The sequence below is a fragment of the Sphaeroforma arctica genome (genome assembly GCF_001186125.1).
Source record: "Sphaeroforma arctica JP610 unplaced genomic scaffold supercont1.82, whole genome shotgun sequence".
In the NCBI taxonomy this organism is placed as follows: Eukaryota; class Ichthyosporea; order Ichthyophonida; genus Sphaeroforma; species Sphaeroforma arctica.
The window spans coordinates 23041-38333 of NW_014040476.1; the positions used below are offsets into that span (position 1 = coordinate 23041).

At 43.5% G+C, this 15293-nt stretch overlaps 3 protein-coding genes across 3 annotated transcripts; 1 reads left to right on the forward strand and 2 right to left on the reverse strand.

Annotated features, from left to right (window-relative positions):
* Nucleotides 1–428: 428 nt before the first annotated feature.
* On the reverse strand, nucleotides 429–4319 carry SARC_01928 (hypothetical protein; the record flags this gene model as incomplete). The annotated part of the gene is made up of 1 exon (XM_014304317.1): nucleotides 429–4319. Exon 1 carries the CDS (start codon nucleotides 4068–4070, stop codon nucleotides 429–431), a length of 3642 nt encoding a protein of 1213 aa, XP_014159792.1. The 5' UTR covers nucleotides 4071–4319.
* A 4545-nt stretch (nucleotides 4320–8864) lies between these two features.
* On the reverse strand, nucleotides 8865–10829 carry SARC_01929 (hypothetical protein). Its single transcript, XM_014304318.1, has one exon. It carries the CDS (start codon nucleotides 10611–10613, stop codon nucleotides 9372–9374), a length of 1242 nt encoding a protein of 413 aa, XP_014159793.1. The 5' UTR covers nucleotides 10614–10829; the 3' UTR covers nucleotides 8865–9371.
* A 361-nt stretch (nucleotides 10830–11190) lies between these two features.
* SARC_01930 (hypothetical protein) lies at nucleotides 11191–14458 on the forward strand. Its single transcript, XM_014304319.1, has 5 exons — nucleotides 11191–11309; nucleotides 12192–12273; nucleotides 12735–12893; nucleotides 13318–13454; nucleotides 14272–14458. The coding sequence occupies exons 1-5, from the start codon at nucleotides 11262–11264 to the stop codon at nucleotides 14329–14331; spliced, it is 486 nt and encodes a 161-aa protein (XP_014159794.1). The 5' UTR covers nucleotides 11191–11261; the 3' UTR covers nucleotides 14332–14458.
* Nucleotides 14459–15293: the final 835 nt, after the last annotated feature.

Below are 15293 nucleotides of genomic sequence, written 5' to 3' on the forward strand. Positions count from 1 at the left end.
ATGTATATATATACATATATATATATATATATATAATTTCTCGCACCATGTTGCATCTTAGTCCAATTGCATCACACTGAACCAGTACGAAATCAAAAATACGTACAGAATTACATGTATAATACGTCAACAATGAAGAAAAATACATAAAACGATCATATCTACAATAAGACAACGTTGCCAGACAGAAGGGAAGTGTACACACAGCTTGATATACTCACACAGGCAGATATGAATATATGCATCCGCGAAAGAATATATGCATGTATGCTGATATACAGCCAACAGGAAACATCGGCAGCTCAGTTCATCAGCAGCCAACGATGTTTCCTCAGTGTCTACGTGCTCAATTGCTTACATACCCAAGCAGACTGATATGTATATAACCCGTCAACAATTATATCCGTAATAGAGTATATACTTATATGCTAATGAATAAACAACAGAAGGCCAACTAATGCACATACAAAAACGCTCAGCTCGTCAGTATCGGCAGCCACGGATGGATCCTCCATTTCAATGTGCTCAATGGCTTCCGAATACGCCACAATCGCACCTTGGTAGTCCTGAGCCATGAACTGGGTGCGTCCCAAAGCCCGCTTCTCCGTCACATACGGACACTTCTCCATCGTGTCGTCTCGCTTCTGAAGCATGCGCCAGTACTGGTGGCGGACGTGCTTGTGCTTGCGCATGTGGGTGTGTGTGTGTGTGCGATTGCGTGGAGAGGCTCCATAGCCGTGGCTGAAGACACTCAGACTGGACGCACTTGCGTTGTCTGGCTGTGCTAGTCCGTGTGTATGAGCTGGCTCTTGCTGTCCGTGCACACTACTTAATAATAGTCCACTTTGTGACGTGCTGCCACTCTCGGCGGTGTTACCCTCCTTGTCCTGTAAATCCAGCGCACTCTGCATATGCCTCGATGAGATATCATCCTCCATACCCATCGTCGATTCCTCAGCCCCGCTCACAGAGCTGTCGGCTACACTCAACTTCTCGAGGCCATCCAGACACGACGTGTTCGTATTCGATGTGCAGTGTACATCCATCACGTTAGCCGCGCTATCTCTATCAGGTACCGAACTTCCCTCTGCCGGCACTGTCGGCAGCGTAGGCTGCGTGTGTGCTTGTGTACTGTACATGTGTGTGTCTGCGCTATCCATATGTGTATCCGTGCTTGTACGTGTGTGTGGCTCAGCATGCGCCTGCGTTTCACCGTTCAGAACAAAATCATCTCTGCCAAATCGGCTAGTTTCTCCCTGCATACTTTGTTGTGCCTGTGCCGGTGCGTGTGCAGGCATGGCTGTACGTGCCTCCTCATGTGCGCTATACTCCTCGCCACTCAAGGCTGTCCCAGTCTCAGTCCGTTCAAACGCACCCTCCACCCCAAACGATGCGGGTGTAGCAGTGTGTGGTGTGGAGGCACCACTATTCACACCGCCACCGAGGGGCGTTCTTTGCCCTGCCCGAACGTTCTTGTCCTGTGATTCAGAACTGTTTCCGAATGGGCCCGTACCAACGCCCCGCGTGTGTGCACTAGGCGACTGTGGCACATCAGTGCTTCCCTGCACGGGTGCGCCTTTCTTGCTTGGTAGGTGTTCACTGACTCCACGTGTTTGTGTATTTGCGCCGCTGAACGCGCCAGGGGATGGCTCGCTAGCACCAAATCGAAACACCCCGGAAGGCAAGCCTGCATTCACTACACCAAAGCTACTACTACTTTTCCCAGCTTCAGACGCATCCTTGCCAACACCTGCTTGACCATTACCAGCATTCTGTTCCTTCGTAGCGTCAAACCGTGGAGTATCTGTGGCATTCGGCTCTGCATACGCGGCGGGGGATGCCGCAGTAGTACCGAACTTCATTGGCGAACTAGCACCGATCTTCATTGGCGAACTAGCACCGAACTTCATTGGCGAACTAGCACCGAACTTTACCGGCGCACCCTGAAACAGCGTTGCGAAGTTGAACGCGAGAGCTTCGCCCTCCACCAAAGGTTGCGATGATTTCCTATCACGCGGCCCATCTGTAGGTGACTTTGACGTTGTGCGGGATGTACCAGCCGCAGACGGTGTAGGGGCAGTAGTATGTTTCTGTGTTTGATTGCGCCCTGTTTGCCCGCTCTCCACGTGTCTATGTGCGTTGTGTACACGTGTGTGTTCTGTATGCCCGTGTGGCTGCTGGTTGGGTGACTGAGTTGGCTGACTGGGGTGTGTTTGTGCTTTCCTAGTGCTTGGTACACCCCTATGCCCTGGCCTACGCCTAGATCTGTGCACGTGCATCTGGGGATTGGCACTCCCCGAACTCTGCCTCGCACCCTCCTGTGCCTCAGTAGCAACCACATGCTCATCCATATCCGTCACAGTCGATACATCACCGTCCTGGCTCAGCTCCATGTGCGTCCCGTTATTCGTCCCGCTTTGCGCGTGCTTCATACCCGCGTCTTCCGATGTATCGCTCGTACTTCGCCGAGGTTTCTTGGATGACGAGTACAGAGCACTCCGTATACTCTCCGTCTGCGGTGTTAGCACAGGCACAGGCACCTCAGCGTCTGTGTGCTCGGGTGATCTTGGTTCGTTCCTTGAGGCGCTTGCAGGGGCGGGTATGTGTGCATATGAAGGTCCGTGTAAGGTGGTGGTACGTTGCTGAGCTTGCTTTTGTTGTTGTGTTTGTTGTGTTTGCTGTTGTTGTTGTTGTTGTTGTTGTTGTTGCCGCTCACGCTGTTTCTCTCTCATGAGCTTTTCCTGTCGTTCCGATGCCTGTAATTCTTGTGCCTGCTGATGCATATTCTGCGCACGTGCGTGCAGGTGCACTTGTGTGCGTGGTGAAGGCTTTGCCTGCGGCCGTGCAGGTGTGTGTAACGTATGTGGTCCCTTTGGCGGTGTTTGTTTATTCTGCGCAAACGTTGCATTACCCAGCTCCTCTTCCTCGCTACTTATCAGATTGATATACTCCGTGACAGCGGCCTTCGGTACCGCTTTGTCCCGATTTTTCTGACTTTTACTACCGGACACATACACATTACCCAGTGCCTGAGTCCTAACACACAATTCTGGAGGACTGCTTAGTCCCGATGCGCGTGTATCCACATTCGCATTCGCACTCGCATTCGCATTCGCATTCGCATTCGCATTCGCATTCGCATTCGCATTCGCATTTACATTCGATTTCCTCACACCCTCTCCACTTACGCGTGGCTTTCCATATCTACTGTTCATTCCACTTGTGTGTGATGGTGCACTCGTGTCTCTGCAAGCATATTCAGCATTCGGCCCAGTGTTCACACTACTTCCCTGTCCACCTACCCCTGCATCACTATCACTGTCTATGATGATGTACTTGGGTTGGTGTGTGGGCTTTTTAGCACTGACTGGTCGTACTCTCTCGCGAGTCCCGCTACTATTGTGGCTCCTCGCTGGTGTGGTAGCCGCCGGACCGAATAACCCGAACCCCTCAGAAACGCTCCCACCAACTCCATTACTAGTTGTGTTCGCATTATTGATAGGCGTTGTTTCATCGCCCACCCGTACGTTTGTTGTGTTCTGTGGTGTGTGTGTGTTTACATGGCTCTTCAACACAGGTTTGATGTTAATCTTCGCACTCATATTGACGCCTGAATGTGACCCTCTATCTGTTGGCGGTATTGTGTTCGTGCGATCGGACCCAAATGCTGCACCCGGACTATAAACCGGTTTTGCAGTCAAATTCGTATTCGTCGCAGCTTGACTAGGTTTCACAGACGTAGAGATGTTCTGTCCGAAAACAAACACCGGTGGTGCATTTGGTTGAGCACCAAATCTGAATACATCACTAGGTTGTGTTCCATGCTGTGCTTGTGCTTGTTGCGTACGTATACCACCACCCATAGCGTTATATGTGTCTGTATGTATGGGTGTGTTGTTATTCCCGTGTAGTGTTCGGTGTGCACTACTGTGAGAGTAGTGAGTTCCTACATCTGACACACTATATATATTCTCCGTGTGGTGTGCTTTCGAGGGCGATTGTGAATCCGTATGTATCTCCATGTCCACCACTCCCCCATACTCTGCAAGCGAGCTCGTGCTTGTGCTCATATCGATGATGGTTGTAGTCGGATAATATATATATATATAAATATATTTTTGTGCATGTGTTTTTCGATTGATGTAAAGGTATGAATGTTCCTTTAAAACAATAGTACAGAGAGCTCAGTAATAAGTATCAAACACTGGATTGGGGTGGTGTCCTTGTAATAGCGCAACCAGGCACACCGATACACACTGTGGCAGCTTAATCAGCACATAATTATACACAAGAGGGACCTAGTTTGCACTTGTAGGTACCATCCGACGATTTACTTGCATATACACGGTTAATCCAGTATATGTGCATTCGGAATAGGGCATATCTATGCGGAATAGTAAATATTCATAAATATATCGGTAGCAAGATTGTCGTATGTCCCACAATACGAGCAGAAATCTTGAAAAAGGCGCGTCATGATTTTCAATCAAATTCAAGCCAATTTGTATTTTCTATCCCTTCCTAATTGTTTATTGTACAATGTATTTTGGCCGAAAATACTTTTCATTTTAGGATTTCAGGACTTCAGTCTTCAGCAGACTTCAGGTGGTGGAGTGTGAAACTGTGGACTGTGGAGCATTTTGGGACAATAAAGTGATACCAACATCAATGGAGCAAAATATTATCAGCGGCTGCCGCGCGCATGTATGTGACTATTAGTCATCATTTTTCTAAACCTATAAAAAATGCAGGGTTTTTCCCCGACTATATATACAAATTGATATTTATTTATTTCGAATAAATACCCGATTTTGGATTTCAAACTCCACACCGTCAGCAAGAGGAGTGACCTGAAAACACTCCACAGACTCCACACTTTCCCAGTTCACACGATAGGTAAATAAATACAAAAATGATTGTCTAAGTTAGATTTTTGATTTCCCCCCGTGTGATTTCTGCACAAGACCTAATCCCATTTAGCCTTCGTCTAAATTCTAAATTGAACAAGGCTATACTAATCCAGAGGCCGTGATAATTATCACTACTAAAGATGCATACGTACGTAGAACTACGTCTTAAAAATAGCTTCATATCACGAAACCAAAGATGTTAGCCTGTCACAGCGTGCCTTATGCGTGTCGGAGTCCTATATTTGTGGACACTATTGTAGACATCGGACGTCGCTGTTTTATGAGGAAGTTCTGCAATTGAATTTTGGGTATCTACGGCAACGATTTGATCGAGCACTATATATAGAGGAGTATGACGGCAAGCATGATCCGTTTACGATGTAAAACTTCTCATTGTGAAATGGAAAAGAAGGTGAAGCGCTTGGGCCCACTCGCGAACAGTAGAAAGCTCTCTAGCAAAGATTACGATGTTCATAGGGGTTTACACTCCTTTTGAAGGTCTAGTGCTATACATACACCACAATTGAGTCAACATCATGGATTGACTACGAATGATTCCAGCTATTGAGAGCGACACAATACTTCACATGATTGGGTCAATATTATTTCTTCTGACTGTGGAAGTTATATTCCCGCGATAAAGCCACTTCATGATCATCGAGTTAAGATGGACAACGGGTTGGCACTGGCATCCGTCTGCGTTTGGAGGTTTGTATTGCAAACAAGTTTCTTATAGAACATGTTGTAGATTAAATGTCAATTTTGTGTCTAGCTGTATCTATATGTTTGTAAATATCCAAACGAGCGACTTCGCTCGAGTGATCTAAAATCACATCTGTTAAATTATTGTTATTGTTGTTAATTGTGTCGGTGTAGAATGCTCGATTCTTCACAATAATATACCGCCGGTTTGATATCTTGAAGTTACTGGTATGCGTTATGATAAGTGTCAAAGATTTGTATTGTATTTGTTTTGTGAATCAAGTTTGCAATAAAAATATATAAGCACCTTACTCGCTTGTGATATACAAGAATACGAATGGATTTTTGTTAACTAGAGCATATACGTTAACGCAGCTTCACTTGTCATCTGTTGTAGTATATTATATTACCTTTAATTTTGTGTATTTTTTGTTGGCTGTCCCAGGGTTATACTGGCTGTACTAGTTTTGATTGTTTTTGCTCTCCAAGATTCGGGGGATGATGAGAACTGTAAAAGGTTTGAATGGCTGGTATGGGTCCCGGTTGAAGCTCGGTACATTCGCTGTGGTATGCTGCACAAATTATCATTCCTACTTCACTTGCCGCTCTGAGTCGTATCGCTTGTACTCGTTGTTAGCTGCATGCATACGCGAACAAGCAAGGATACACCTGCTTGTGCTGAGCTTCCGTTATGGCTCGCACGTGGCATGTGTGTGCTTGATTGTGTATGGTTATGTTGTTGACGACTGGTGTGTAGGCTGATCGCTTAGATTGCATGCAGTGGTTATAAGCAGGATCTGATTTAGTTTGTGCATACGTGCTCGGGGAGATGTCGGAGCTTGCATTGGAATCACATACTCCATATTCATGATTACAATTTCCATTTTCTTGACCCCGAATCTTTTTTATTATGTTGACATGTGTCTATCGTGGAATATATTGACATGTATCTATATATATATATATGTATGTATATGTAGATATAACTATATTTATTATATATGTCTGTGTCTGTGAGTGTTCGAGTATATATATATATATATATGTGGGTGTGGGTATATGGGTATATGTATATATATATAATGTCCTTATATTCATATATATATATATGTATGTATGTATATCTATATATATATTTATATAAATTATATCATGTTTATTTAGATAACACGTATGCATGGAATGATATATTTATAAACGCGAATTCACATTACTCAGACATGTTTATTCTTCATTCCCTTTCAAAAGATTATTGAAGTGACCGAAAAAGATGCATCACTGTAATTGCGGAGAATCTAAAGGACAGTTCTTTCTTGTTGGTGCCAGACGTGAAAGACTCCTCAAATCATAGAATCATCTGCCTGCTCTCTCTGCGACAGCTATTTTTCTCCCGGCTGCAAACTCATTTAACATGGATGACACTGAACTCCAAAGAGCCAAAGGAGAGTGACAGTTGTATTAATGACTGGTTGTACTAGTTGGCGATATATTAGACTGCTGCGCTGCGTGTATGTTCGGCAGGTCGGCCAGCATTTCAACAAAATATGCGGGACAAATGTAGTCGAGTTCTTAACCACGCTAAAATAATATGAACTGAACCATGTCTGCGTTTAATATGGCAATGCCTAGTAGCTTATTTTTTTATCGTAGGTGTGTCGCATTAGCAGTGCCCTGTGTACCAAAGTAATTTTAATGGAGTCCCGCCTATGTAACAGTTTGCTGTGTTGTGAGGGTTAAACCATGCCATCACTATCTAGCATGTATGTTATTGTTTATAAGGTGTCAATACTCACAGAGTGACTGATGGCCTGGCCACCCGTTGATAGCTCCAAATTAAATCTCGTACGCTCAGATGCACTGGGGATGTCATGTCAATTTGACTTGTTAGTGGTCGTCGAGAAATTAGAAAGAACAAAGCCTTACTCCTGCTGCCATGTGTGCACATTATGTTCAGTTTTCTCACGTGGAGCTGTATGTATGGCTTGCCAGATATCCTCCGAGTTTCTTCGAAGAAATGGGCAATTCTCTTCTCTCGATCCGATGCGCGCAGCACTAATTTCATACTCCCGAGCATGAGGTTTATGGATACTCTGTCTATGAACGCTACGATCCATGCGCCTCGACTTATATCCAACGACCGGTTGATTTTCTACCATGCCAATCGCATGACCTGATCATGGCTATTTAGACTATAGCCGTTGCTGCTGAATTTCAGAGTTCCGGGAGCCCATCGTTAATTTGTTGTTACTGTCGAGGACGCACTACCGCTGTGTGTATATAGCAGATCAGGATTTTTTTCTGCCAATCCTAATAATTTTGACAACTGCAACTTTGCCGATATTGACAATCGATTCTCAAGCTCGAGCTTTTTCAATCCATACATTTACTCAACGTGGCCCTAGCGCGGTCTATATATATCCTCCATATTTTTTACCTACTACGCATTCATGGCACATTCGACGCTGCTGCGTCAAACGAGCGAGACAGATCAAGAATGGACACCTCACGTATCGACAGGTTGCATTGCGTACAGATTGTCTACAGCTAGTATGTCCAGGCTGTGATCTACCACCACAACCAGCTGCGTGGTTAAAAGTGTCTTTGAATACCTGTCATGCGCTCGTTGCACTTTGTTTTAGGGTCGAATACAGGGGCCTAGGACATGACATAGTATACACACTAAAACTCAGTATATGCGTCAAATCATTTTGCAAGGGCTCGTATCAGATTTTGATTCATGTGTATCAATTTGGTATGCATTCAAGCATGGCGATGCTCTGCTTCGTTGACGCAATGGCCCTGATTCTTAATGCGCCTGATGAAAGCTGAACTATAGGCCAAGCAACGTTTACGCTGCTACCATATATCCGACTTCGAGAGCGTACAGAACTTTCGGTAAATTGCACTCTCGCGCGTCCTACTACAATCGTTAAGAGGGATGGTTATGTACTTCAAATGTCGTACTTGAGTATAAGCGAAATACAACCAATTGAAACACTCACAAATCATCTTCCGTAAATATGAAATGTTGGAAGGACTTGTGCACAGAATAACAATCATATGCTACTTTGGGTAGATCGAACAACGGCCACTTCTAATACACTTATGGCTCAAGAGACGATATGCCTGATCGTGGAGGACCCCTTTTCAACTTCTGATAACCTTGTCTGTGACGTCTGCTATCGAATCAGACCACTCACAATAGAACAGCGAACGACTTAACCAAAATCAAGGCTTCGTTAATATTATTACCTGGTTTATAAATATATGTACCTTGTTTCTGGCGGGGTAACTTCAGAGCCAGCAAAGTTCCTGTGCCAACTGCTACCCTTGCAGAGTGGCTACGACAAATATGTCGCTATGATATTGAGGTGGTACTCCTGTTGACTGGTTTCAAGTACAACCGTTGTCTTCCATTAACTCCGATAGCTCATCTATATATATATATACATATATATATATGTCCAACGATTTTTTAGGCGGTAACGGGCATAGTCAAGGACACCTCGTCAATAACTATCCAGATAGATTATGCGGTCACATAGCAAACTACCATGATTGTAGACAAACTTTGCATACGGTAGTCACCGTTGTCGGTTGATGCGTCTCCTGTACAGCCCGGTATACTATAGTTCCCACCGACCTACCGCTTGTATACCTACACATGCAGTATCGAAGTACTCGTCAATCTGTAAGTAAAGCCGCATGCTGAGTTCCCACATATAAGCGCAGTGCTCTTCGCGTTTATTGTTGCGGTACTTACGGTGGTGACAACACACGTGATAAGTCCTTATCTCTGGAGATGGCCCGACACACAGCAGTCACAGAAGCATTTTCGCCATACGCTATTTGGATTTTCTGCATCGCTTCTTCCACCGAATTCCCACGCCCCATCACCGTCTCCATAGCCTTCCAGAATGAGTTTCTAAAACTATACGTTTTCCTCACACTCCCCCGCTCTTTCTGGGTGAACTCCCTGGCCGCTTTGTTTGTGCCAATTCCAATCTCATACTCTTCCCATAGACTGGCTAGTGTTTTTGGCTTGGATGACAGTTGGGCGTTGCCAATGAATTCGTTAGACGAGCCGGGGAAAGTGGATACCTGCATACTGCTGGCTCCGTATTGCTGTGGAGCCTTGTTACTATACACAGTAGATCCGCCGTTGTATGAGTAGTCATTACCGTACGCATGGCTTGTGTTGGTGCTAGCGTGGTTGCTAAGCGCCATCACGTCTTGCGTCGTAGAAGTGGCGTTCTTGTTCTTGTTTCGGTTGTTGCCATCAATAGCAGTACTGCTATTGGTAGTATACTCCTCCTCAACAGGTGTGACTTCCTGGCCATACTCGTATTCCCCATATGCGTAGCTATCACTACCACCTGTATTGGCCTCATTACCCTTCCCGTTAGATGACATTCCAATCCCATTCGTATTCATCCCACTCATTCCATGTCTTTGCTTACTCAAATTCAGCATCTCTTGCATCAATTCCACCCGAGTCTTGTCCACTAGCAACTCCAGATGCTTTGAATCGTGTCTGTGTTTCTGGTTGCTATCAAAGATAGTCCTCTGCAACGCCATGATCTCCATGGAAAAAGTACTCAACTGTCGTTTAATCAACTGTATGCTCTCTGCGCTCGGCTCATTCATCCCAGCAACCCGAATCAGCTGATCCACCGGTTTCGCACGTGCTGGATTTCCGGTACGTGTGTCAGCATCCCAATCCTTATTGGCGTCCGGTAAGAAGTACGAGATTGCTCGCTTCACAAATAAAAGTCCCGTTTCTCCTTGCCCAGTAGGAATATCTTCTGGGCCGGGGTTTGGGATGCCATATGCAAGTATCTTCATGTATGTTACGAGTTTCTCGGGTGTGATGTCTTTGAATAAGCTCTTGTCAATCTTATGAAAGTCTTCATATTGATCCCAGTTGTGCTCCTTGTTATACCACTTGAGAAATTCTCGCATGATATTAGTGTACAGCAGTATCTCCTTAGTAGGCGGCATGGTGTATAATCAGGACTTGGATGGGTGTTGGCATTGACGCGATATTGATAGCTATATAGGATAGATTAAAGAAGTTGTTAGCGTAAACTATTCTATCTTCTGTGTACACTAGCTGCAGCCTGCGATAACCACACAGAGATAGCGCAAACTAAACACAGGGGTTAGTACGATAGCAGCACACATGCACAATTCAAAATAGCACAGTCTGTGTCAGTTGTCTGTGTGCAAATTGTTTGTCGGTTTTGTATATACATCATCGGTTTTGTATATTTTTACATCGTGATGCCGTGTTTTCTAAATACAGAGTACATATTATACGTCCGTTATATATAATTTGAGCGGCATAAATCGGACAAACGGACTGATTTGAAACTTGATCGAAATCTATATGTCGTATATTTGTCGTATATTTGTCGTATATTATCGTTCACACGCCATTTTTTAGACGTCCGATTACTCTGCTGACTCTAGACTAGAGGATTTAGGAATGCCGACACTAACTGCCTGGTGGCTTGTGCGTAGCTGTTGGCGGGTATTTAAACATAGGTTATTGGCAATATATATATATATATACAGACGCGTAGCTGTACACATTGAACTTTTAGTATATATATATATATACATTTCTATATAGATACCATAATAAAAATGACTGTGGACGTGTACTACTGCACTGTGTGCTCCGTGCCTCCGGAGGTATGTTTGGTGGATTATGTATGACTCTGAGAATCACTTGCACAGCTGTGTTTATGGCAAGCATTTGTAATCAGTTTAGATCGAAATAGCCTTTTATATCGCAGTTGATGTGCGAAAACGGTTTTTTCTGCCGGCTACTATCATGGTACGCATACATAATTGACATATATCTCAATTGTAGCTCTATATAAATACAGAGCTACTTCTATAATTGTACCTGTTTGAAATATATATATATATATATATATATATAATATATTAATTATATATCCACGTATATATATGAGGCAAGTATGTATGATATGTTTCTATGTATATATTTATGAAAATACACGTACTTATGTGTATTAATATATATATATATATGTGTGTGTGTGTGTATATATATATATATATATATATATTATATATATATATTATATCTATGTATATATATGATGCATGTATGTAGGATTTGTATTTATGTATATATTTATGCAAATACACATATTATGTGTGTGTATTATATATATATATATATATATATATATATGTGTGTGTGTGTATGTATATATATATATATATATATATGTGTGTGTGTGTGTGTGTGAATGTAGATCAAATTAATCCCGGATGATTTGTGTGTGAATATAAATCAAATTAATCCCGCATGATTTGTGTGTGTGTGTAGATGAGCTTAATTCTGAAATTGCTTGTATGCCACTGTGAAGATTATATGCGACAATTAAACCATATACCCGCACATAGACACGTATATATCCATAGCGATGGCACTACAGGTAAAATGTTACCTCCACGAACGCTGATGTACTAACCCTTATCCCTTATTAATGGTTCATGCACTTGTCCTAATATCGATATTTGTTTTATCACTTATTGTAGTACTGTGGGTTCGGTCCCACCGCCAAAGCGTGCAAGGAAGCACTGCAGAGCAAGAACGAGGATCTCTACGACGAACTATACGGTACGTTTCTATCACTACCTTACTCTACCCAACCCCTGTGTATGGTTGTCTAACGATCCTGCATCATCTTGGTCAATGCTTGTGTGTATTGCTGTGTTTTGCTTTGGGTTTGTCTGTGTAGTTGTATTTGCTGGCTATTGGGCCGACGGTTGTATTATCTATGTACCAGCATGCCCATGATTCGGCTGTGTGCCATAGTTTATATCTGTATATGCTGCACGATGCAAGCACATGCATGCTCTTTCTCGCTTGTTCGCGTTGACAAACCGAGCCGATCGAGTGTAAGAAGTGCTTTGTATCATACGGTGAATGCAAGGAAAGTACGTGGTTGAAACGGGTTGTATTGTTGTGTCCCGTTTACATTGTCTCTATTAGAAGATACTAGGAATACCTCCAATTGTATTTTATAATTAACCACACCTTATCCATTGTCTCGAACTTGGCTTCGTCCCCACCTCCAGCTGATCTTGAAGGCCTGAGCCTCGACGACAGCAAGAAGAAGGGCAAAGGTCTAGCCAAGGTCAAGAAAGAAGCCGACGTCAAACGAGCCATCACTCTATTGCGAAGAAATCGAGGTGGCAGGAAATACATCACCGTCGTTGTTGGTCTGAAGACGTATGGTAGGTAATTGCACTAACACACACTCATATATATATATATATATGTCTCTGTCTGTGTCTGTGTCTGTGTCTCTGTGTCTCTGTCTGTTATATATATTTCAAAATCGGTATCTTGTGAATTCGCTCTGGCAGCTCTACTCGTAAGGGAGCCCTGGTCGCATGTAGCAGTTGCACACCTTCGTCCTGCAAATATATTGAAGGATGTCTTGCCATTGTATCATATCCCTCATGAAGTGTACCTAATATTTCTTCCCTGTGACCAATCATCACGTAGCTGTGCCTGATTACTCGGATAGGGCTGAGTGTAAATGCGTGCAACCTGCCTGCGTACCCACATGTCGTCCATTCAATTTACCTTTTTCATACCAGCAATACTGTCCTTGTCCTCAATATACAACCTTCTGCTAAACCCTGAATTCCTTAGATATCGACCTGAAGAAAGCGGGCAAGGTGCTGGGCAGCAAGTTTGCCTGCGGGTCGTCAGTCACAGGCGATGATGAGATCACACTGCAGGGTGACGTGGCCGCTGATCTGGAGGAGTTCCTACCGGAGAAGTGGGCGGTATGTTGTGGTGCTGAATTAGATCGGTATCCCCAAGGCTGTTCAGATTAGTTAGGGGTTTGGGAGTACTACGCGAATACCTGTGGTTTAGGTTTATTATTAGTTGTGCTATGAATCATACATTTTCTATCGAGGTATGTGTGGCTCGTCTCTAGCCGTGGTGGTGGTGGTTTGCACTAGCTTTTGTTTTATTTTGGCGTTGCTTTTGTGCCAATTTTTTTTATTTTGGCGTTGCTTTCGTGCCAGTTTTTTATTATTATTTTGGTGTTGCTTTTGTGCCAGACCTGATACAGATATAATAGTATAGTTCGTGGGAACTGAATCTTCCGAATGCCTTCTGCGCCGACCTACGAGAGTTGCGATGATCACACACTTCAATTGTATTATTATTTTTCGGACTGGTCGTCTAAGAGTATCAGTATTAATGTACTAAAACACTGCTATCTCAGAGATACTTTCAAGTCCACATTTGGATGTGTTGGACTTCACAGATGGTGTATCCAGTACGTATGTTCATTTGTGACTCGATGAGGATGCTCTATCCAGGCACGGGCCTCTGCATACAATTTGTGTTCGTGCCAATCCTGACCTCGCTTATACCAACTTACACATGTTGGTCAACAGACACGAGCTGAAGTAGCTGCCCTGGACTCTAAACCCTCATGCAAACTAACACGCATATACATACATGATGCTGTGCAAGTACGCAAGTGACTGTGTGTATATGGATACTCATAACATACTATTTCAGGCGATTGATTGCCGTGTGTATCCGTAAATGTAGCCATTAAACGATTCTTATAACACACCCCTGTAGGAGATCGATGAGGACGACATATCGACAGTGGAAGATAAGAAGAAAGGTGGCAAGAAATAAACCCGGTTGGAATTTAATAAACAATTAGAAGTACCTGTGTAGGCACGCCTGTATGCAGCTGACAAATGACGCATACCACAAATCACTTGACGGATCAAGATTGTTGTGCGTTTCGGTCAGTAGTCACCAACATCTCCAGCAAACAATCTAATATGGGCTCTGGGTACTGTGATACATTTGCATAGCTCTTTTAGTGTATGCTGGATCTCTAGTGTACGTACAGGCAGAATGAATGGACAGATTGTAACCAATTTTCCAGGCAACAGGACACAATGTAAGAGGCCGGAGTCAGTATCATTGCGAAAAATGCTCAAATTAGACTTGGTGCATACCTAAGTCGGTTGTAGCCTAGATTGTCTCTCTAGTGCATGCTCAAAACTTATAAATGGCATTAACATCGCTGCACTTTCCTCTATTTGCGTTATAGTTTAATACCTCCATAGTAGTATGTCTGCATGCAGTCATGGATGTTTTTAAACGCTTATCGCGCCTATATGCAACTTCAAATATACTTCGAATATGTGTAGGCTGGACAATAGTTTTTAGTGGTATGCCATCGCTGCAACAGTCGCTCGATACATACAATGAAGATCAGGCGTTAGCGAGACAATCCTCCTAACGTTAACGATGGGAAACCGGGTCAACGTCTAGAATACAAACCATACTAGATTCTAAGTATCTATTATGTACTGTATGTAGATAAAAGCTACGACGACAGTCGCAAGTAAAATCTCAATCGCATTTGACGTGTGTTGGTGTCCGTCGAGACAAATTTCACTCTGAACGAATTCCAATTACAAGTTTGCTGGCACATGCAACCTCCCACTGGGCCATAGTGCTAGGTAAAATTGCACAAACCGGTCAGGAGGAGAATGGAGCTGTTCATGGGCTCGAAAATAGGAAACATGTTTGAGCTACGTTTGTGTATAAGTAAATATGACGCATTATATACATTTATTTAT

Coding starts and splice junctions, on each gene's coding strand:
- SARC_01930 (XM_014304319.1), top strand. CDS start 11,262: ATGACTGTGGACGTGTACTACTGCACTGTGTGCTCCGTGCCTCCGGAG. Junction 11,310..12,191: donor TGTGCTCCGTGCCTCCGGAG/GTATGTTTGGTG, acceptor CACTTATTGTAG/TACTGTGGGTTCGGTCCCAC. Junction 12,274..12,734: donor TCTCTACGACGAACTATACG/GTACGTTTCTAT, acceptor CCCCACCTCCAG/CTGATCTTGAAGGCCTGAGC.
- SARC_01929 (XM_014304318.1), bottom strand. CDS start 10,613: ATGCCGCCTACTAAGGAGATACTGCTGTACACTAATATCATGCGAGAA.